This window comes from Oryzias latipes, chromosome 7 (genome assembly GCF_002234675.1).
Source record: "Oryzias latipes chromosome 7, ASM223467v1".
In the NCBI taxonomy this organism is placed as follows: Eukaryota; Metazoa; Chordata; class Actinopteri; order Beloniformes; family Adrianichthyidae; genus Oryzias; species Oryzias latipes.
This window is the reverse complement of record NC_019865.2, coordinates 4,656,832-4,678,259: the sequence shown is the minus strand read 5'-3', so window position 1 is coordinate 4,678,259 and position 21,428 is coordinate 4,656,832. Positions and strand designations below refer to the sequence as shown.

The following is a 21,428-nucleotide window of genomic DNA, read 5'->3' as shown; positions in this document are numbered from 1 at the left end:
TTTCAGCATCACTTTTAGAAAGTACTGTATATTTCTGATCCTAGCAAAATTCCGCAGGTGAAAAGGTAGTTCTACACGCCCGAGATATGTGAGCATTAAAATGATTAATCCTGGTCAAATTAAACCCCAAGGTTTCTAACCGTAGAATTGGAGGCCAAACTTACGCCATCCAGGGAGACTATCTGATCAGACAGATCATCTCTGAGGTTTTTAGGACCTAGTTTAACCATTGTGCTATCCTATGACCCCACCCTTACATTGACGTGTTATCCCTACCATAACAAAGGTGGATAAAGGTGGAGAGGATTTCATGTAATTCATGGACACCAGTGAAAAACACAAATCATTGAAGAAAAAAGGTTCAGTGCACGGTCTAGTGGGTCTAGATGACCCAACTCCCAATGTTAAAGTGCCTAGGATAGCACAAGGGATGATTACCTCAGTTTCTTTGGGGTTCAGGAGGAGGTAATTAATTGTCATCCAGGTCTTGATGTCTCTGATGTCTCTGATGCAGGCATTCAGTTTCTCTATATGGTTAGTCTGGTCGGGTTTAATGGATAAATACAACTGTGTATCGTCCGCATAACAGTGAAAATGAATGGTGTGTTTCCTGATTATGTCTCCCGAGGGTAGCATGTAGAGCATAAACAGGATGGGTCCTCTGAACCCCGACTGAAAATCTTCAGGCGTGACTATTATCCTGTAGGTGGCGGTAAAGCTGCAGATCCATGATGCCAATCTCCAGTTCCACCACATCCCAAAGATGCTCAGTACAACAGTTTCAGAAACACTCAGACCAGCCTGTCTGCACCGACAACCATGCCACATACAAAGTCACTTCAGTCCTCTTTCTTCCCTCTCCTGGTTAACGACCAGGAGAGGTGTGCCTAAAACAGTGGCCAGTGAGTGTATGTTCTCTCTCTTGAGAAAAATTTAACACAGTTAAAAACACCAAAGACAACTTTTATTGGAGTGGATCTTTAACAAACAACAAGTGTTTTGAAGTGATCATAGAAAATAGTCCACTGACATTTCTTTCTACAACAAAACTTTTGATGCATGCGACATTTTCCGGTTACAGTATTGCCACTGATTGTATTCCTGTAACATAGACAAAAACATAATCTAAACCCATTTCTTTATATAGCGACAGTTCCCTTGGCTGGCAATAAACAAAGGTGGGCTATTTCCAAAATTGCTTCATACTTGCTTTCAGGTCCTGTGGAAGGGCTCCCTGTCAGGCATTTGAACTCATCTATTACCTTTGATGTTTTAACCATCATTAAAAAATGTGTCATGATTGGTTAGACAAACTGACATCACACACTATTTTATTTGGATGAAGGAGAAATCTGAAATGTGTGAAATGACTGAAGTTAGGAGCAAGAATAGCTGTCAGACAGGTAAGTGGTGGCCACGCCCTCGTATGTAAGGAGCTGTGCAACTTTGTGGAAGTCTTAGTTTCCTGAGAGCTCGTGGAAGAAAAGGATGGCTGCACTAATCGAGCTGAACGGAGAGGGAATGCCTCTGAAAGAGACAGAAGGCGTCCAGGTGAGGAACACAGCGTACACAAACATGCTCCTTATAGATATAGCAAACAAGCTTGAGGTCTGTGTATCCTCATGGACATTCTTGGCTAAATCTGTCACTATTTTGTCGACCTGCTGCACTTGGACTCGAACTGATGTTAACAGAAATGTTATTTGTGTTTTCTCTGATTGTCTCCAGAAGGAAGCCATAAGGTCTGTAAATGTGTTTGTTTTTATTTGATTGCAGAGAAATGTATTCTCCAGCTGAATGATCCAGCTGTACACCACAGGGTGACATAATCAAACGTACCTGACAAAACATGTCCAAAGACTTTCTGGTCTTTAGAAACTTTAAAAAGTGTTTTCATAGGATTACAATCAACTGAAAAGTGACGTTAAAGAGAATCAGCTAAATTTGGTCAAACCAATAGAAAGTGATAAAGTGTGGTTGAGTGGAGACTAGATAACATTGTCTTATCAAGAATACAAACTTTAGGTGCTCACTGTGACATATAAAATAGGTAGTCTCTTTTTTAAAACCATTTAATTTTTTAAAAACTTGTTTTGTGGAGTGTATAGGTGTTTTGTTTGCTTAAGACTTCAAAAACATGTCAGATTAGTACATACATGTACTGTATAATGATAATTACCAACAATGTATCTGGCAGCCTTTCTGTATTTGTCTCCACCCTGCTTTGTTTTCTGCTGCCTCAATCATAACTAAGGGTGTATTCATTGCAGCCTGGAGACATTTGGTTTACTTAAATTTTTAGTCTGAATACACCCAAACAGACCCTGGTCCAGGACCATCTTTCAAAGTGGCCTCGGTTTGTTGCCAATCAGACTAAGCTTCGATTCGCTGAGGTTCCTCAGTCTGAATGAGCTCTGCTCGGACCGGAACAACTGAATCAAAAAGGCCACTATAGTCGGGGGTTACAGGATGTAAACATAGCAGGAAGAACCAAACATGAAGATGAGACACAGTTGGATGAATGCAGGCTCATTAAAACAACTTTTAAAGTGATACACATTGGTTCTCACACTGTTTTCCAAACAATCGATATTGTCGGGAAATGGAAATATAATATCTGATAAACACTTATCAGTGTACCCTCATGGCCATCGTCTCCTAAGCCTTGCAGCATGATTCCGCAATTACAAAGTAAAAAGTGTTATACCTGACGTTGAGACAGATGTTCAAAATTGGTCAGCGAGATATGAAGTTTATCCCGACAAGGACTGCAAAGTGTAGCACTTCCATCAGTCTTTCTCTTGTTGCTTTGCCCCGCACTCATAATCCCTGGCCAATGACTGAAGTGATCTTTATGTTGTTTAGTGTTAAACTCACCAATCAAGCAGCATTGGTTTGACTCAACTGTAAATTTGACCTAATGACCCTACAGTCTAAGGGTGGACACTCCTTCACAAGGCCATTGAGCTAAGATGGCAGTGATGACATAAGTGTCCAGTTAAAAGGAAGAAATTCCAATCAGGAATTTTAAGGAAAAAACTAACTAATTTTCATGATTAGTTAGTGATAGGAAAAACGTATCAGGAAATAAATCTTGGTTGCAAAAAAATAAATAAAACAACTCTGAACACATGTTTGCAAGAGGAACAATTCAACATATTCTTTCAATAAGAGCGGGGACATTTTTCCATAAGTAACATGATCTACAGGTATTTTCCTCTCTGAAGAATTGAGTTGCTAAACAACGGCATGTATGGACAGGAATGCGCCTTTTCATACATGTGTGTTATTCATGTTTTAGGCGTGTTTCCCAAGCTGCAGATAAACACGATGAGTCATTTGACACAGATGACTCACCTCTCCCCTCTCAGTTTACATTACAGAAATAATTTTGCAAGTCTAGATTTGAAGAAACCAAGCGACAAATGCAAAGACAACAATGAGACTTAAAGAACGGCAAGAAGGTTGACTTTTCTTACAGGTTTTTGTCTCCTGTCCACCTCTTCTCTGCTTTCATAGGCCAGATCACCTAAACGCATGGACTTCAACATATATGCCACAAAGAAGAGTGCAGCTCAGAGCATGTTGGATGTGGCTCTGCTGATGGCTAACTCGTCCCAGCTGAAGACCATCCTATATGTGGGACCACAGTACCGCTTCTACATCCCCCTAATTGTGCTGCTGGCCCTGTCCATAACCCTACAGGTCGTAGTGGGGCTCTTGCTTGTTTTCATAGGCAAGTCACTCACACTTTTCTGTTTAAAGACCAAAAGCTAGTTTAAGATCTCTGCTCGATCTGCACATTGAGTGAATCAGACATTTTCGTTCGGGACAGGTAATCTCTGGAATCAGCTTCAGCATTCTGAAACAGGTTTACTTTATTGACTTTATCAACCCCGCCCACCTGAAAATGCTTTGACAATAAGGGATTGGTCAGACAAAGAAACCTGAAAGTGCTCCCAATGGGACCCACTCAACTGTCAATCAAAGTCCTTCAATTTTCTAAACCCAACCCAGAGGTCATGAGGCTGATCGGGCCTATCCCAGTCACTGTCAGGCAAAGGTGCAGCACCCAATCAATGCACAATTAAAAAAAAAAGTCAAAATAACGATTTAAAAAACCCTCTACCTGGAGTATTTACAAATACCAATTTAAGCAAAATGCATGAAAACATTCTTGACTTATTAGACTTGTTAAACGGAAATAGGAAATTGCTCACCGTTGACATTAGCCTCCAGTGGTCGTCAGAGGAACAAGTTTTGGTACTTTCTGGTTTGTGTTCAATTTAGGAACCGAGAAAAGGGAATTAAGTTCCCATTCAGTCTAGTATAAAATGGTTTAATGTTACGAAAACGATCCGTCTAATTTGTATGAAGCCCGTGACCTGACACAGGTAAGAAAATGAATGTTTACTTTCCACGAAATAATTCACCTGATGAGTCATTCATAAACACGGATGGCTTGCTTCCCTATGTAATATTCTGATAAACAAAGGCTGTGGGCGGGACCATTTGTGCAGAGCAAGCCTGCCTACATTTCCCATCATCCCTTTGTTTAAACTTTCTTCCCCCTAGCACACAGCCCCTTACATCCCCAACCTATCATTACTGGTACAACAAAAATGCCGAGCAATGTTGGAGCTTTCCAGCCGTACAGTTAAGATCCAGATTCCAGCTTGGACGAGGAAAACCAAGACGTACATGGATCTATTCCTCTACAAATGGATGTATCAGAAAGGAGCGAAGCAGGGAGCTTGTGGCCCACCAATTGTACTATGTCACCGCTAAAAGCTTCTTTCAACAACATTTTTTCATCTGCTCATGATTCACAACAATTCGAATGAAGAAATACTCAGAAATGAAACTCTGAGCTTAATTTTCTTTTTAAATATTCTCCATCATCAGAAAAATTCTACAATAGCATCTTAAAAAACAATTTTTATTGGAGTGGCTCTTTTAAGATCAAAGGAATTTTACCTGCACAGCTTTCAAACCACTCGAGTTAAAGAGGACTAGGAATAAATGTATTGGAAGTCTGGTTTTGAGGATCTTTTTGACTTATGTTTTATTTCAAATTTACTACTATGTGTGTAAATGTTGGCAAGGTTTCATGATTTTGAGTTTTAATTATGATGGAACTTGTTTTATCCTGTTTTTTATTTGTCTATGACGTTTAAAGCAATTTAAAATTTTTCCTTGTAAAAAGGTGCTGTATATATCAGCTTTGTTCAACTTGGTAATTTAATCCCTTAACCGCCTGCTCAACTAAATGTTAGAACACATTTTGAAAACATTGTAAAAACTTCAATTATGTGTATTTCTCCTCCAAGTAATAAGCAAGAGAAAAAGAAATCATTGATATTTTTTTATTGGACAAATTTCTGATTAGTTGTAAAATGGTCAATGGATCCTAATTATTGCATATACAACCGGCCACCAGGGGGCAGCATTTTAACCACCTCTCATGCCAAAGATGCCAAAAGGTTTACATAAAGTGAATGTGGGCTCGTTGTTCAATAGGATTTTAGAGAGTGAGAAGATGCCTGAGGAATGGAGGAGAAGCGTTCTGGTCCCGATCTTTAAGAACAAGGGTGACACGCAGAACTGCAGCAACTATAGAGGAATAAAGTTGATGAGCCACACAATGAAGCTGTGGGAAAGAGTAGTGGAAGCCAGGCTTAGGAAGAAGGTGGAGATATGTGAGCAGCAGTATGGTTTCATGCCCCGTAAGAGCACCACTGATGCCATTTTTGCTTTGAGAATGTTGATGGAAAAGTACAGAGAAGGTCAGAAGGAGCTGCATTGTGTGTTCGTAGATTTAGAGAAGGCGTATGACAGGGTGCCGAGGGAGGAGCTGTGGTACTGTATGAGGTCGTCTGGAGTGGCAGAAAAGTATGTCAGAGTAGTTCAGGACATGTATGAGAGAAGTATGACGGTGGTGAGATGTGCTGTAGGTCAGACAGAGGAGTTCAAGGTGGAAGTGGGACTACACCAAGGATCAGCTTTGAGTCCTTTTTTGTTTGCTATGCTGATGGACAGGCTGACAGACGAGGTAAGACAGGAATCTCCCTGGACAATGATGTTTGCGGATGACATTGTAATTTGCAGTGAGAGTAGAGAGCAGGTGGAGGAACAGCTAGAGAGGTGGAGGTTTGCTCTGGAAAGAAGAGGTATGAAGGTCAGTCGTAGTAAGACAGAATACATGTGTCTGAACGAGAGGGATCAAGGTAGAAGCGTTAGGTTACAGGGGACTGAGGTGAAGAAGGTGCAGGAGTTTAAGTACTTGGGGTCAACAGTTCAGTGTGATGGGGATTGTGGAAAAGAGGTGAAGAGGCGTGTGCAGGCAGGTTGGAGCGGTTGGAGGAAAGTGTCAGGAGTGTTGTGTGACAGAAGAGTGCCAGCAAGACTCAAAGGAAAGGTGTACAAGACAGTGGTGAGACCAGCTCTGCTCTATGGGTTAGAGACGGTAGCAGTGAGACACAGACAAGAGGCTGAGATGGAGGTAGCGGAGATGAAGATGTTGAGGTTCTCCTTAGGAGTGACCAGGTTAGACAGGATAAGGAACGAGTACATCAGAGGGACGGCTCATGTTGCCTGTGTCAGCGACAAAGTCAGAGAAGCCAGACTGAGATGGTTTGGACATGTTCAGAGGAGGGATAGTGGATATATTGGTAGAAGGATGTTGGAGATGGAGCTGCCTGGCCGGAGGGCAAGAGGACGGCCAAAGAGGAGATACATGGATGTCTTAACAGAGGACATGAAGTTGGCTAATGTTAGGGTAGAAGATGTCCATGATAGAGTGAGGTGGAAAAGGATGATTCGCTGTGGCGACCCCTGATGGGAAAAGCCGAAAGAGAAAGAAGAATGTGGGCTCGTTGTGCTTTGCCTTTGTGTCAGCAGCCAAGTACAACCTGAATGATGAAAGGAAGCACCCCAAACTGGAGTTAATGAACAACTCTGCCACCATCTTCATCTTCTTCACTGTCCTCATCAACATCTTCATCACAGCCCTGGGATTTCAGGGCAGTACTGTCAGGTTGGGCTGTCAGTGAACGCAAACACCCAAACAACGGGCTTTGTTTTCTCTGATGACTTCTGCTTTTTTTCCCTCACAGCCCCGCATCGTTGACCCCCCTACAAATGCCAAACTTCATCCCCCTTCCAGGCGACCTGAACAGCACAGGAGGTCATTAGACTGGAGCCTTTTTGGACCAAACCTTCACCCAAAACATGACTGAGCCATGTTTCAGCAGCAGGAAGCTTAAAACATCAACATTTCCCCTTTCAAAATAATATAAATGGACAGGTTTTGTTCGCCTCACTGATGGAGACCATAACATGACTATTTTGTTTTTCTCTAAAATGTTTCCTCTAAAATAAACTAATATTTTAGGTTTGCCCTGTTTCTGACCATATAATGAACAATTACTTTTTTAAAAGTATGTAGTAATTCAAGTAATCACAAAAATGTATGTGTTTATAATAAGTAATTAGATTTGAGGAGTTTTTATAATGTTTTAAGCATTTATGGCATTTATTTATTTTACTTTAAATTTAAACTAATGTGTGTGATTGGTATCGGACAACAGAATTTCTCCTGATGGGGATGAATTAAGTATTATCTATCCATCGATTTATCGGATCCTTGGCTATGTACATTAAGAAATCCAGTTTAATTATTAAAGGGGTAATTTAAGATGTTGAAATCTTTTTGTTTTATTTGTTCTCGACAGACCTCAAGGAAAGAAAAAGATCAATCAAATGCAAGAACACTGCAGTAAATCACTGTCATGTGGCGAAGAGATAAAAACACAAAAATAAATCTAAGGTTTAGGTTAAAGATCAAAAATATATAAAAAGCCAGGCAGAGTAAGAAAAAAACTGCTTATAAGTTATAGAAAACCTGCAGAAAATTTTTCTAAAATATTTTAAAAGAACAAAAGAGAAATAGGATGTTTCAAAGTCATTTAAATTTTTATTGAGGACACGAGTTTGTTAAAATGATAATGCTCCAGAAAAAATACATTTAATCAATACTAACGTACATTACCAACTAAATGTGATGGTATTTGAATGGGAAATTTACCATCACTGTTGTAGGAGCTAAAATAAACATGAAATTAAGACATTTAGGGAGGGAAAGGAAAAAAAAGGTTCCCATCTTGTTTTAGTATATTAAACAGCGATATTAGAGATGCCACAATTCTGTTTAAAACTGAAGCGAGTGCTACAACATTAAACTGAATTGTTGTATCCCTACTGCATGTTTACGTTGGACGTGTCAAACACGTATTGAGCTAAATTAAATGATTTTTTCTATTTACCTTACATCATTAAATTTAGTATCTTGAGATTTGGGTAAACAGAGGGGCAGATCTGTCTACAGACCACTATAGTGGTAAGTTGGATTTGCTGATGATGAAGGAGCCTGGAAAGACTTGGCAGACCGAAATGCATTGTGAGGGTCTGCTGGGAACGTCTGGCTGAGGCCTTTGTCAGGAAAGTCTTTAACTCCCACATCCAGGGGAACTTCAAACAGGTACAGAGGGAGGCTGGTGACATGGAGTCTGAGTGGACCATGTTTTCCACCTCCATCGTCTCTGCTGCTGTTTGGAGCTATGGTTGAAAGGTCACTGGTGCCTGTCCCGGCAGTAATCCATGATCCCGGTAGTGGATATTGGAAATAAGGGGTGCTGTCAAGCTGAACAGAGTCCTACCAGGCCTGGCTGGCTTGTGGGACTCCAGAGGGAGCTGACGGGTACCGGCAGTCCAAGCGAGCTACGGCCCGGACTGTTGAGGCAAAAACTCGGTCCTGGGAGGAGTTTGGCGAGGCCACAGAGAAGGACTATCGGTTGGCTTTAAAGAGATTCTGGCAAACCGTCCGGAACCTCAGGAAGATAAAGCAGTTTTCTGCAGGCACCGTTTTCAGTGCAGGTGGGGAGCTGTTGGCTTCAACTGGGTACATTGTCGGGGGGTGGCAGGAATACTTCATGGAGGTCCTCAATCCCACTGACATGCCTTCTCTTGAGGAAGCAGAGGCTGAGGACTCTGGGGTGGGGCTGTCCATCACCCGAGCTGAAGTCACTGAGGTAGTCACCGATTGACAAGGAAGGAGGCCGGAAAAACTTGGCAGACCAAAACGCACAATTTTTAGGCACAGTCAGATCCGGAAGGAGTTTGGTTTGGAGACCACAGGATTTCCTCTCTGCTTATTGCAAATGTTCCGTTGGCTTCATTTAGCCAGAACCTTCAGCATGCATTGGGGTGGTTTGTGGCAGAGTGTGAAGCGGCTGGAATGAGGGTCAGCACCGCCAAATCTGAGGCCATGGTTCTCAACCGGAGAAAGGTAGTTTGCCCTCTCTGGGTAGGTGGAGTGCCCTTGCCCCAGGTGGAAGAGTTTAAGTATGTTGGGGTATTGTTCACGGGTGAGGGAAGATCGGAGCGTGAGATGAACAGGCAGAACAGAACAGAACAGCGTCTGTAGTTATGCGGTCGCTGTATTGGTCCATAGTGGTGAAGGCAGAGCTAAGCCAGAAATCAAAGCTCTCAAAATGTACCAGTTGATCTTCGCTCTAATGCTCACCTATAATCATGAGTTCTGGGTGATGACCGAAAGAACGAGATCCCAAATACAAGTGGCTGAAATGAGCTTCCTCCGTAGGGTGCCCGATGCAGTCCCTTAGATCAGGTGAGAAGCTCGGTCACCCGCGGAGAGCTCAGTAGAGCTGCTGATGTTCTGGTCATGTCCCACTGAGCAGAGGCCCCGGGAAAGACCCAGGAGACGCTGGAGACTCTCGGCTGGCCTGGGAACGCCTCGGGGCCCCAGAGGAGCTGGAGGAAGTGGCCAGGGCAGGGAAGTCTGGGCATATTTGCTTGGACTGCTGCCCCCGCGACCCGGTCTCAGATGAGTGGAAGAAGGTTGATGGATTACACCAGACTTCGTATGAAAGGTTTTTTCCTCAATACTTTATTAGCAAATAAATATTCTGAATTTTTAGTCTGATATACAATTTCTGTACAGCTTAGAAACAAAACCGTGAGGAAAAGAAAAAAGACTGATTTTTTTTCTGGTTCATCTTATTTTATTGTTCTTTAATCTCTTGCTGTCTATAGATGACAATGTGCAGCAAACAATTTCTGCTCCAAACTAACCTTTAGTTAGCATATAATTGAAAGCAAAATCAGTTTCTCACATGAAACTGGTGAGATGTTATAAAAACTTTGGATTGTGTCCAATAAGATTAGGTTTTATTGAGCACTTAAAGTGGAATTTGAGAATTTACTGAAAGTTGAAAATCACCAATTTTTCAAGTAATTTGTCAAAGTGCTTTCCAAACACCAAAACCACCCTCTGAATGTTGTTCAGTAAAGACAAAAACTGTTAGACTGACAGAAAAATACTTTATTGTGTATCAAAATACTGACTTACAATCACTTTAAAGCCATTTTCATTCATTTTTAAGTTCTGAAAGGCAGATAAGCCGCAAAGTGAGTGAGGGGAACAAACTGAGGGGAGGGTCATTGTGACCCTGGTTAACTCTACCTCTTCTGAACTGCACTTCCCTTTTTGAATCTGTTCATCACAAACAGTTCTCCAATCAGAGCGCGGACGCCGACGGTTTTCTGAATCTGAAAACTTTGTGACTGCGGGAGTTTTAGCATCAGAAGGACTGAAGCAAAATATTTCCTGTCATCAGTGTGGAGCAAGCACAGCTGCAACAAAGCACTACGAGCCTTCCTCCTGTGTTCAAACTTTTCCACACCTCCTCCTCCTCATCAGAACAGCAGAGGCAACAACTGGGTCACACTTAGCAGCAAATAAACAACCAGGTTAGTTAAAGATCGTCATGAACACCACATGCTGGGGAGAGCAAGCAGTCACTGAACATGCAAGACTCCACAAGCGACAGAAGACGACCTTTCAACAATCCAATAAAATCTAAGGAAAGCATGAAGCTCCTAAAACTGGTGGATCTGTTCATCACAGGGAAGCTACAGTAAATATTAACCTTCCAGCCAAAGCAGGGCCCCACCACCTACACGTGTTCTTCTATCCCGAAGTTCTGCTCCAATCCAGACGGATCTAATCCAACGCCCACTGAAGGTGGGAAGTGTGGAGGGAAGAACAGCCGAGTGCTACTTTACAGTAATAAAAAAGGTGCATCTTTCTCTCCCTAAAGTCTTCCGATTGTTGTGAAGAGCAGAATGAAACAAGTGTAGTGACAACTGATTAAAAACCCATCTGAAGTTGGTTTTAAATAGTTCTATCAAAACAGGAAAGCTGAATCTGAAACTTAGAGCGGCGGCGGCGGTCTGTAAACGACAACAGGCAGGACAAGATTCAGTCGTTTGGAACAGTGGTAAGTTATGATCTGTGGCTTTAGACGGTGATGTGGTAGGGGCTGCCGGGGATGTGCTCGTCTCCCCATTTCACCACCAGGATGTACTCCCCCTTCTCCTTCAGCTGGTAGCTCACATTGTACACCCGGTTGCCCAAATGCTTCACTAGGATTTCCTCGCAGGGGACCTTGGGACCATCCACGCCGACCAGGAGCATGTTACGACCTGAAGGAAAGACGCAGGGAAACCACTTTACTACAAACATTTGAGAAATGTTAATGTTGAGGGACATCACCCACTTCCAGCTTCCTCTATTTACATCAAAACAGTTTCTTCAATTAAGGAATTTATCACTTCAATTTATCATTTAAAAAAACTACACATTTGCATTTGATTCTTCATCTTCTGTTTTTTGTCATCTGGAGGTTCTACATTACCAGCTCTTTATTATCTGCAGACGAATGATACCAAAGACGAGTGTTGTGTTTTTGACAGTTTGATTTAAAGGGGAAAATAACCATTTAATTCCTGTTTAAAATCTAAAAAACAGTTATATTTATACATTGCTTTCCAGCAATACCTTCAACTATGATGGACTGGTTTTCTGTCATGCTGTAAAAAGAAAACATATGCATGCTCCAAAAGTATTAAAATGTTGAAAATGATTAAGCTTCTTTTGCAATTTGACCCCAGGCAAGGATTAAAGAAAGTTTATGCATCAAGTCAATAATTTTTCAACCATCTTTGATAATTTATTTTTAAAGTTTAGACAAAGACTTTTTTCAGGTTTTGAAGAAAAACTACTGAAAATAAAGTTTCACACATGCAATGAAGCCAAAAAGCAATTCAGAGACTTAAAAAAAAATGTTGAATATTCAAAGTGAAGCCAATAAAAAATAAAAAAACATCAGTTTGCTACCATGAATGTTCTGCTGTGCACGTCTTAAAACCGGTTTTCCTTTCTGTCTATCACTAAATCCTAATTATCCTTTATTGAACTGAGGCAAGTCACTCGAGTATCATTTTGTAAACCTTAATTTTTTTTTCAGAAAAAAAAAAAAACTGTTCAAGGCTAAGTGCAGAGAGGTTCACGTTTAAAAAAAATTTTTTTGCATTTACAAAAATATTTTCCATCCAGACCACTGAAGTTTCAGATTATACGACTATGCTAAAAGAAATAAAGTATGTCGTCTATTCAGCACTCACCTGCTTTGCTGCAGTCCACACAGAAGTTGTTCTTCTGACCGATGAAGCCTTTGGTCAGGCCCGGACCTTTAGCCACCACCTTGCTGGCATCTGAGTGGACAGGAGCTCCCTGCTGAGAGCAGCTGATTGCTCGGGTCACTGGGTCGACCATGACTGAGGAGGTTTCGTGCATACTGTGGCTGGAAACCAGCTTGGAACCTGAAGAAGAATAAATAATGATTTTTTCTAAGCATTTGAGTTTAAGTTCCAGGAAGAAACCCCTTTCCTCACCTGTGATCTTGGCTTTGAAGGGGCTTCCCACGATGTGGTAAGGGCCGCCATATTTGATGGAGATTAGATAGTTGCCTGGCGCCATTGGGGTGTATGTGACTTTGTAACCCTCGGGGCATTCCACGCAGTCCATCTTCACCTTGGAGGGCCCGTCGATGGTCACGGCCAGGGCGCCGGGGCCCGCAGTGCTGGTGTTTACCACAAACTCGCATGCGGTTCCTTGAGGGTTGGAGAACAGTTGTAGTTTACCCAGTTACCCCGAACACACCAGTTTAAGGTTCTTCTCTAAACGTTCCCTCTTTTAGGCCATTTTTTGAGCACATATATCAAGATCCTGATTCTGAAGCCAACAATTTCAAAAAGAACCATCCTGTGGTGCTGAATACAAGAAATTCTATTTAGATATAGTCTTAAAGTAAGAATCTGCAAAAAGTAACTGGCTTTGATATATTTAGACTTAATTTTATGCATTTAGAAATGGAACAAATATGATCAACTGTGAGGCACATTATTATTCTTAACCTGGAAGAACAGTGATATCAGTGTAACAAAAATATCAGAAATGTGTTTAGTTTGTAGTGCATTTCATTTCATTTAATTTTTCAGGAAAATGTGATTCTTATGAGTTAAAGAAGCACCTGTTTAACATTTATGGGGCTTTAAAAACAAAAAACTACTTTTTGCAGTTAACTCCTTTGTTGAACCAAAGGGGGGGGGGAGTTACCTGTGGTGCCTCCCTCTAGTCCCGCCCCATAGGCAGAAACCATTCCAGGGTCTCCAGCCTGACCGGTCTCTCCCACTCTGATCTTAAAGGGACTTCCTGGAATGTGACTTCCGTTGAACTTCACATCGATCAGATAGAGGCCGTTCTCTCTGGGGATGAACCGAACTGCGTACTTATCTGGGTGAAGAGGAGGGGGCAAAGGTCAGAGATGTGGAGACCAGGTTTTCTGTCAGCCTGTGGGGGCTTTTTCCGGGATTACCTTGGTCGATCTCCGTGACGCAGCACTCTTCCAGAGCTCCAGAAGGACTGTGGACTTTTGCATCAATTACTCCTTTGGCGCCGTTCAGGCTGACGGCGAACGATGCCGGTTGGTTCACCTTCAAACCGGACTCCTGCTCGACAACACATACTGACACTCTCAGAAGCTGCATCTGCAGCCGAGAAGCCACCCCCAGTGCTAAACAACCCCCCCAATCTTACCTGGAGCCGCTAACAGGGCTAAAGAGGAGGGCTGTGATGTGACAGGAGGAAGAGGAAACAGAAAAGGCAGAGTGTAGACACAGGAGCTGCTCAGGAAGCAGCACATTTTTGAACTTTTCTACAAAAATCATGGCAGTCAGATAAGAGTCAGAGAGTTTGAGTGTCAGAGAGGAAAAAGCAGCCCGTGTTCAACCTCTTTAACCCTTTAGCGCCCCATCACTTTCATGGAAGCTGTTGGGAGCCTTTAGAATGAGGCACGAGAAACACACACAGTCCTCTCGTATCCCAGAAGCCTTTGCACTGCCCGGCAACACAGCAGCAGCTGATTTGATGCATCGGAGAGCTCTCATCTTCTACAAGCTTCTGTTTACAGCAGTTCAGACCATCACAGCTTACTTTAAAGGGTTTCCACGTCTATTCTCTAATCGTTACACCGCAGTAACTGAACGGTTCAGCTGCTGCTGCTGCATTGTGAGCTGAGTGCTGTGGCCTGGTGCGTGAGCGCACGGATGTGTGTGCGCCTCAGAGCCTCACCTGAAGACTGGCAACAGTGAGACGGCGGGCGTCATCCGACGGCGAAGCCACCGGGACGATGAAGGGGCTGTCAGGGATGTGCTCGTCGTTGAAGCGGATGGAGACCTCATAGTCGCCTACGGAGGACAACATCAGAAATTTTAAGAGCCGAACTTTATTTTTTGTTGGTCATACGAGCTACAGCTCTCCTGGAGTAAATAAATGGAATAAAATTCAGATTTAGAACATTTTAGGTTAAAATAGGTCAAAGTTTACCTCAATTTTATTCAAATGCTTGTCTTTTTGCTCTGGTTTTGATTTGCAGTCTAAAGTTTTTAAGGGTTTGATCTTAAAAACTGAACAAGAAGACAAAACTGAAGAAATAAAAAAAACTTTTCAGAGATCGTGTTGAAACTCCGTTGCTGCCGTCCAAACTTCCCATCACTTCTTTACAACCCTGAACTGAGCATGCTCAGTTTGTTGCAGGTAAGACAACAGGTCAGAACGGGGGTTTGCAGCCTTCAACACTTAGAACAATTCGAGTTGATTTCTCACCAACCAAAACCCAGGTAGTGATGCAGTAGGTAGTGATGTCAGCAGGGATTTAAAATAGTGTGCTTTTGTGATGAATCTCTAGCAGAAATTCAAACAATTATTTCAATTTCATTCCACATTTTTTCCTCTCACCAGGCTCCTGGACAATATAAGACACGCCACTGGAACCATCTTTGCGGTCCTCGAAGGTGATCTCCGCCTTGCTGGGCCCCTCCACAGCAATGCTCAGTCCTCCGGCCCCGCCCTCCCTCGTCCAGATGCTGAACTCCGCTACAGAGAACAAAGGAGTCAGAGGATGATCTGGAACCAAAGCACTTCAAGCTTACCTGCACACCACACCAACCTGGTACTCCTGCCTCTGCTCTCTCTAGACCTGGACCTCCAGCCCGGACTTTGTGCGACCCGCCTTCTCCCAGGGGTCCTACTGTGAACTGGAAGGGGCTGCCAGGTACGTGCATGCCGTTGTATTTGACGTTCACGGTGTGCACTCCCGTCTCGGTGGGGACGAAGCGGATGCAGTAGGTGTTATTCTCCCCCTCCATGATGTCCGCCTTGTGAATCTGACCCGACGGGCTGATCACCTGAGCAGTCATGTCCGCTATGCTGATCTCTGAAAGACCGAAGACCAGATTCATTCCAGAAAACACGCATGGAAGCATTTAATCCATCTGCAGAGGATTCTCTGTCTCACCTGGGATCTTGAGGTTGAGGTCACACTGGCTGCCCACGTTGGCGACAGATGCCGCCCTCCTCTTCCTGGTGATGCTCTCCTTCATCCTGCCCTCTCCAGTCACCTTCACTGTAAACGCGCTCCCTAAGAGGAACACACCAGATGATCAGCGTTGCAGCATGAAGCATCACCTCTGAACTCCTGCGTGTTTTCACACTGGTCACCTGGTACATGCTGGTCAGCAAACTTGATGTTGATGATGTAGTTTCCTGGTTCTGTGGGGTAATACATGACTTTACAAGTTCCGTCTTCTTGGTCTTCTGTGTTGATGTCGACTTTACTGGGTCCCTCAATGGAGAGGCTCAGGCCGCCATACCCTTCAGGGAACATTGATGGAGGATGTTCAGTGTGAACGTCGAAACGTCTTTTCAAAATAAAGTATCTTATTTGGAGACAATTTTTTTACCTGCATCCCGAGTGTCGATGATGAACTCCGCCAGCTCAAAGGTCTTTGCCTCACTCAGGCCCTGCCCGCTCACACGGACCCGGCTGGCATCACCAATCTCAGACTGGCTGATCATGACGGCGAAAGGACTGCTGGGAATGTGGCGACCGTTCTTCTTGATGTTTACCAGATGTTCTCCCATCTCTTTGGGAATGAATGAGATTCCTGTTGCAAACATAGATAACGGGAGCATTACAGCAACAGCTGTGTTTGGGGTTTATTCCTCGCTAGGGTCAAAAGGTCGCACTCACCCACGTGTCCGTTACGCAGCATCTTCAGCAGGCAGGGCTCCTCGCGGCCGGAGGGCGTGGTGAGGGAGGCGGTCAGCTGGCTAAGATCCAGCTCGCCAATATCCAGAGGAATGTCTGCAGCTGAACCCACCTTTAGCTGGGACATTCTCATGGAGTCGTCACCTGCAGATCAGAGCCACACAGATCAGACAAACTCCTCCAAGTCTATCCTAAGTTCTGAATGATGTTTGTGACCAACTCCAATGAAAATCGTGTTTTTGATGTATTTGACGTGTTCTTGTGGCATTTTTCTGGTTATAGAGGACATGCAGAGAAAAATTACGCTTAAATTTCTGATTATTTATTCAAATTGTGAATCGGGAGAAGCTGGAAACTGCTTTTGAAAAGATCTTATTTGTTACGTAGAAAATACGCTGGGCGGGCCACAAGCGCACTCCCGCCAAAAATCAGCTGAACTTCTGATGAACTTGTGCTGCTTTAAGGAAACTACTTAAAAAAATTACAGTGACTTTTTATTTTGTCTAAAAACGCATTTAAAAAGACCACAGGGAGGCTTTCAGAATAGATCAGAAGATGATCAGAGTGGGACTTTAATTGCCCCATGTTTGAACCTCACCTGTTATCCTGGCAGAGAAGGGGCTTCCGGAAATGTGCTTGTCGTTGTATTTGACCAGGATGTTGTAGTCTCCCGGCAGAACAGGCAGGTAGGACACGGTGCAAGTCCCGTTCTGGTTGTCCACGCAGCTGATGTCCGCTTTGGATGGACCCTCGATGGCCAGAGAAAGACCTCCTGCCAGGGCAGAAAATGGGTTTCTTATGTTTACATTTTCTTTAATTTACAGTCTTTGATTTCATAACTTTACAACAAAAGTAAAGTAGAATGTGGTGGACTCCCCACAGATTTATATTTTAGATTTGTTTAATTCTTTTGGACGCCTCTCGTGTTCTGAGGAGTGGGGTTCTGCTACGAGTTTGTCTTGTTTTAAAAAAATACAATCAAAAGAATAAAACAAAAAACAGCTCCGTACCTTCTCCTGCATCTTTAGTATCAACCGTGAAGACGGCAGGTTTGTTGACGGTGCCGTGGATGAGGCCGGGGCCATAGGCGCTGACGTTTCCGCTGTTCATGTAGTCCACGTAGAACTGCAGAGGGCTTCCTGTGAATATCAGGATGACAGCTGTAGGTATTCTGCCTCTGTTCCGTCCATCTTCTACAAACTGCCTCTGCGGTACCTGGGATGTGGATGCCATCGTATTTAATGTCCATCTCATGCAGGCCGGCCTCCGTAGGCGCATACTTGACGGTGACGGTGCCGTCTTTGTTGTCAGTAATGTCGGGTTTGGCCACCTTACCCGAAGGCATTCGGACCTCACCTTTAGAAGATGAGGAGAATGTTCTTCATCACTCCTGATATGCAGATGGCAAACTGCTGGTTTCATCAAGTATTTAAGGTTACCTGTGATCTCGCCCTTCTGGATGGTAAACGGGATTACGAGGTCAAAAGGTCTCAGCCCTGCCACATCCAGACCATTCATTCCCATTGGCCGGTCTGTTGCCTGGGAAACGAACAGATGAACGATGAGGAGGGTGCAGCAAAATGCCGCATTTTTCCAGCACATCCCAGAAAGAACACAGGAACTTCCAAACACCGACACAGGATGAAAATCATGAGATGAAATGACAAATGGAAGAGACAACGGTAATGACTGCACCAACACACACTGCGAGGAGAACACGTATGCAAGTCATGATGGAAGGACAAACAGCCACAATGAGCCATTTTGAAAGATGTGGAACCAATAGCAAGTCCACATTATGGACTTTCAAAATGTCAGCTTCTGTCTGAAGAAAAAAGCTCCCTGAAACATGAAACACCTGCAAAGAGAGACGACGGATGATGGAGCTGCTACATGGGATGAAACGAAAGGATGAAGGATGATATTAAATGAAAGGAAGTTTGAGAAATGGAGTTAGGGGGATGAGAGATGCTACAGGTTTTGGGTACCCAGGGCTGCTGAGTGTAGTACTGGGCCATTTGGCTCTGCTGCATGAGCTGGTCTGAGGGAGCTCCTTCCAGGGCCTGAGAGAGGGGGACAGGGGGTGAGGAGATGAAGACACAATAAGGCTCGACGGGAAACAAAAGCAGCCGTCAAAATTGAATATTAAAAAAAAAAAAGGGCCGACTCCATTGTAGTTTTTGAAGGAACCTAGAATTTTGCTACATGGACATCGAAAACCTTATAAATTCAATATGAGGTCAGTATGGAGGACTAAAAGTGTCTTAATTAAATGTGCATAAGAAAATGTAAGAAAACACTACATCAAAAAGGAAAAAAGAAATTGTAAAATGAGAAGAGTAAACTTTTCGTTTCCCACATTTCTAAACAGAGGCATCCCTTCATTCAAACATCTTATGACGCATTTCAAAGTGTGTTACATAACAGAAAAAAATACCTGCAAACGGGTAATTTTTTCATTTGCATAAAAAATAACTAAGCCAAAACACCAGTATATCATAGTAACCGGAGGCAGTCCAGATGATAAATGGTTCCATAAACAACCAGTTTTTAGACTAAAGATAGAACTGCTCATCCAGTTTTTTCCCCCGTATTTTAATCTTCCCTAAAGATTAAATATTTATCTTGTTTTCTATACCCACTTTTTACCCTTTGTGGCTGTATTTTTGATAAATATGTTTTTATCCATTTCTAATCCCAAGTCTAATCAGTGTTTTGTTCCCCCACAGTTCCTGCTCCACCCAAACCCTCCAAGGCCCTGATACCAAGCCTCCACACCACTCACCGTGACTTGGAAGGGGCTGTTGGGAATGTGCTCTCCTCCAAAACGCACGCAGATTACGTACTCGCCAGGCTGTGGCGCTGTGTAGAAGATGTCAAAAGTGCCATCCTCATTTTCCACTACGTCCACGTCCAGCTCCGCCCCCTCAGGCGTGCACACGCTGCACGTCACCTTTCCTTTTCCTGCAGCCTTGGCGTCGACTGTGATGACCGTCTGCTCGCCGATCTGGATGGTTGGGCCGATGCCAGCGCCTTTAAGAAAAAGATGCGATAACGTTGCAGCAGCTTAGAAACGAACTGTGGCTTCAAACACGCAGCATGCACATTCCACAACCTGGAGGATTTGTTAAAGTCAATCTAGTCATGTTATTTCAGTCTACTGTAAACTGTTACCAATGAAACTTCTGTTAAGAGTCGTCATGTTTTTTAACTGAGGGCTAGATTAGCCAGAGAGCCATTCCACCATGCAATCTTACCTGCTCTGTTAGTCTATTAGTCTGTCCAACAAAAACAAGACAGAGGAGGACGACGACGCACAGTTACCAGAGGGGAACAGAAACAGGTCGGGGAGGAGGGTTGGAAAAAGGAAGAAGAAAGCTGGAACCACTATCCTCCATGCGGACAGAAGAGCATTTCCTTCACAGATGGTTCAGTGGGCTTACCTAAGCCGTGACCGCCGATTGAGACTGATAAAGGAACGGTGGGAAGCGGGGAAGCAAGAAAAAAAAAAAAGAAAAAAAACAAAAGTGACAAAAGACAGTCAGGTGGGCGTGTGTGAGAGGACAGCAGCAACAACTGTGCTCCAGACACCTGGATGAGAACCAAACGGTGATGGTGGAGTGTGCAGCGTGGAGGACGGGGTGGTGTGCGTGTATGGAGGTGCTTATACATTTGGATGTGTAACTGAGGAGCACAGCAGGAGGAACAACAATGCACGAAACCATAAATAAGCAGAAGATGCAGGAAAAAAAAAAATGTATAAACAAACCCAACAAAAATATGACATTTAAAGCTCTTCATCCTTTCCCAAAACAAATTCATTATGAATCTGTTGGACAGTTTTGGTGGAGAGAACAGCTTTAAGTTAAGCAAATTAGCAAAGTGAATTTTATGATTACATTTGTTTTTTTCTCATAAAAAGATTTGAATTGAATTTAATGCCGATAGTATTGCAGCACACATGTTATTGAACACTGTGCTGCACTGTCTAGAAATAAATAAATAAATAGCAGAAGGACCGGCTCTTTGGGGTAATTCTTATAGAGAACCTTAGAACGCAGCTGTACAAAGCTGGTTTAAAAAAAAAAAAAAAAAAAAAAGGCAGCCTTCTACAAGAGCAGTGATTCATTTGTTTTTTACATAATGATGTGCAGATTTAGCCCATCAATTATGTTCAGGTAAACAACTCCAGTTTGAATCACAGCTCTACAAAATCCTCTTTAAATCTCAAACTGTATTTCCAGAGAAAAGAAAAATCCTATTCAGAAAAAAAAAAGTTTCCATATTTAAAGACGCAAACATGTTTAGTATGTGTTTTTTTTGTTTTTTAAAACAGGTAATTGATATGAGTGGGACTTAAAACTGAAGCAAACTCTTAATCCCAGGCTTTATCTCTATAGGCTGATAGCCGATGTCACCTTTGCCTCTAAAGCGCTTCAGAAAACTACTGCAAATCATAGAGGAGACCATTTAAATAGAAATCATCTTTGAGAAGCTTAAGTCAGGAATTAGAGCAATAAAGAGCGATGACTTCAAGTCTGTTCTTTAGATAATTCATCAAAAAACTTAATTTCAGGAATTGGGTCATGAAGTGTGCATTACAGGAACTGTTTTAGACTGGTTTAAGTCAGAATAGTTAGATCTGATAGTCCAGTTTTTGTCTAAATAATTATTAAGACTTTCGAGTACAACTCAATATATTTAAAAAAAAATGTAACCATGTTTTCCAAACTTAAACTTTTAAAACCGTTTTTAAAGAATCTCAAAAACCAATCCTCTGGCTTTTTTAGTTTTAAGTGTGAAGAGTCTAAAACATTAAAGCATGAGAATGAAAAAAAGCTGTAGATTCAGCTTTGCATCTAGAGCTGCTGGTGGTATCAAAAGAAAAACGTCTCA

General features: G+C 42.8%; 2 protein-coding genes and 1 long non-coding RNA gene across 5 annotated transcripts in view; 2 read left to right on the top strand and 1 right to left on the bottom strand.

Moving 5' to 3' along the window:
- Positions 1 to 1,372: 1,372 nt before the first annotated feature.
- Positions 1,373 to 4,623, top strand: LOC101161240 (ninjurin-1-like). Its single transcript, XM_020704442.2, has 2 exons — positions 1,373 to 1,551; positions 3,520 to 4,623. Exons 1-2 carry the CDS (start codon positions 1,489 to 1,491, stop codon positions 3,775 to 3,777), a joined length of 321 nt encoding a protein of 106 aa, XP_020560101.1. The 5' UTR covers positions 1,373 to 1,488; the 3' UTR covers positions 3,778 to 4,623.
- Positions 4,624 to 6,793: 2,170 nt separating this feature from the next.
- LOC111947641 lies at positions 6,794 to 7,706 on the top strand. The gene is made up of 2 exons (XR_002873505.1): positions 6,794 to 7,036; positions 7,116 to 7,706. It is a non-coding gene; the product is annotated as an uncharacterized LOC111947641 (long non-coding RNA).
- A 3,553-nt stretch (positions 7,707 to 11,259) lies between these two features.
- LOC101173301 (filamin-A) overlaps positions 11,260 to 21,428 on the bottom strand; it is a 48,935-nt gene continuing 38,766 nt past the window's right edge. The window contains exons 32-50 of one of the 3 annotated variants that reach the window (XM_011476782.3): positions 19,976 to 19,999; positions 19,318 to 19,565; positions 18,521 to 18,595; positions 17,972 to 18,071; positions 17,748 to 17,888; positions 17,543 to 17,671; positions 17,131 to 17,304; positions 16,515 to 16,676; positions 16,225 to 16,428; positions 15,983 to 16,135; positions 15,780 to 15,902; positions 15,432 to 15,698; positions 15,221 to 15,358; positions 14,555 to 14,670; positions 13,800 to 13,932; positions 13,541 to 13,717; positions 12,817 to 13,035; positions 12,547 to 12,744; positions 11,260 to 11,565 (exon numbers count right to left, since the gene is read on the bottom strand). In XM_011476782.3, coding sequence (XP_011475084.1) covers positions 11,381 to 11,565; positions 12,547 to 12,744; positions 12,817 to 13,035; positions 13,541 to 13,717; positions 13,800 to 13,932; positions 14,555 to 14,670; positions 15,221 to 15,358; positions 15,432 to 15,698; positions 15,780 to 15,902; positions 15,983 to 16,135; positions 16,225 to 16,428; positions 16,515 to 16,676; positions 17,131 to 17,304; positions 17,543 to 17,671; positions 17,748 to 17,888; positions 17,972 to 18,071; positions 18,521 to 18,595; positions 19,318 to 19,565; positions 19,976 to 19,999 — 2,966 coding nt within the window. In that variant the 3' untranslated portion in view covers positions 11,260 to 11,380. The remainder of the gene's footprint in view (positions 11,566 to 12,546; positions 12,745 to 12,816; positions 13,036 to 13,540; positions 13,718 to 13,799; positions 13,933 to 14,554; positions 14,671 to 15,220; positions 15,359 to 15,431; positions 15,699 to 15,779; positions 15,903 to 15,982; positions 16,136 to 16,224; positions 16,429 to 16,514; positions 16,677 to 17,130; positions 17,305 to 17,542; positions 17,672 to 17,747; positions 17,889 to 17,971; positions 18,072 to 18,520; positions 18,596 to 19,317; positions 19,566 to 19,975; positions 20,000 to 21,428) is intronic. The other 2 variants (XM_004070294.4, XM_011476783.3) reach the window with 2 other exon arrangements.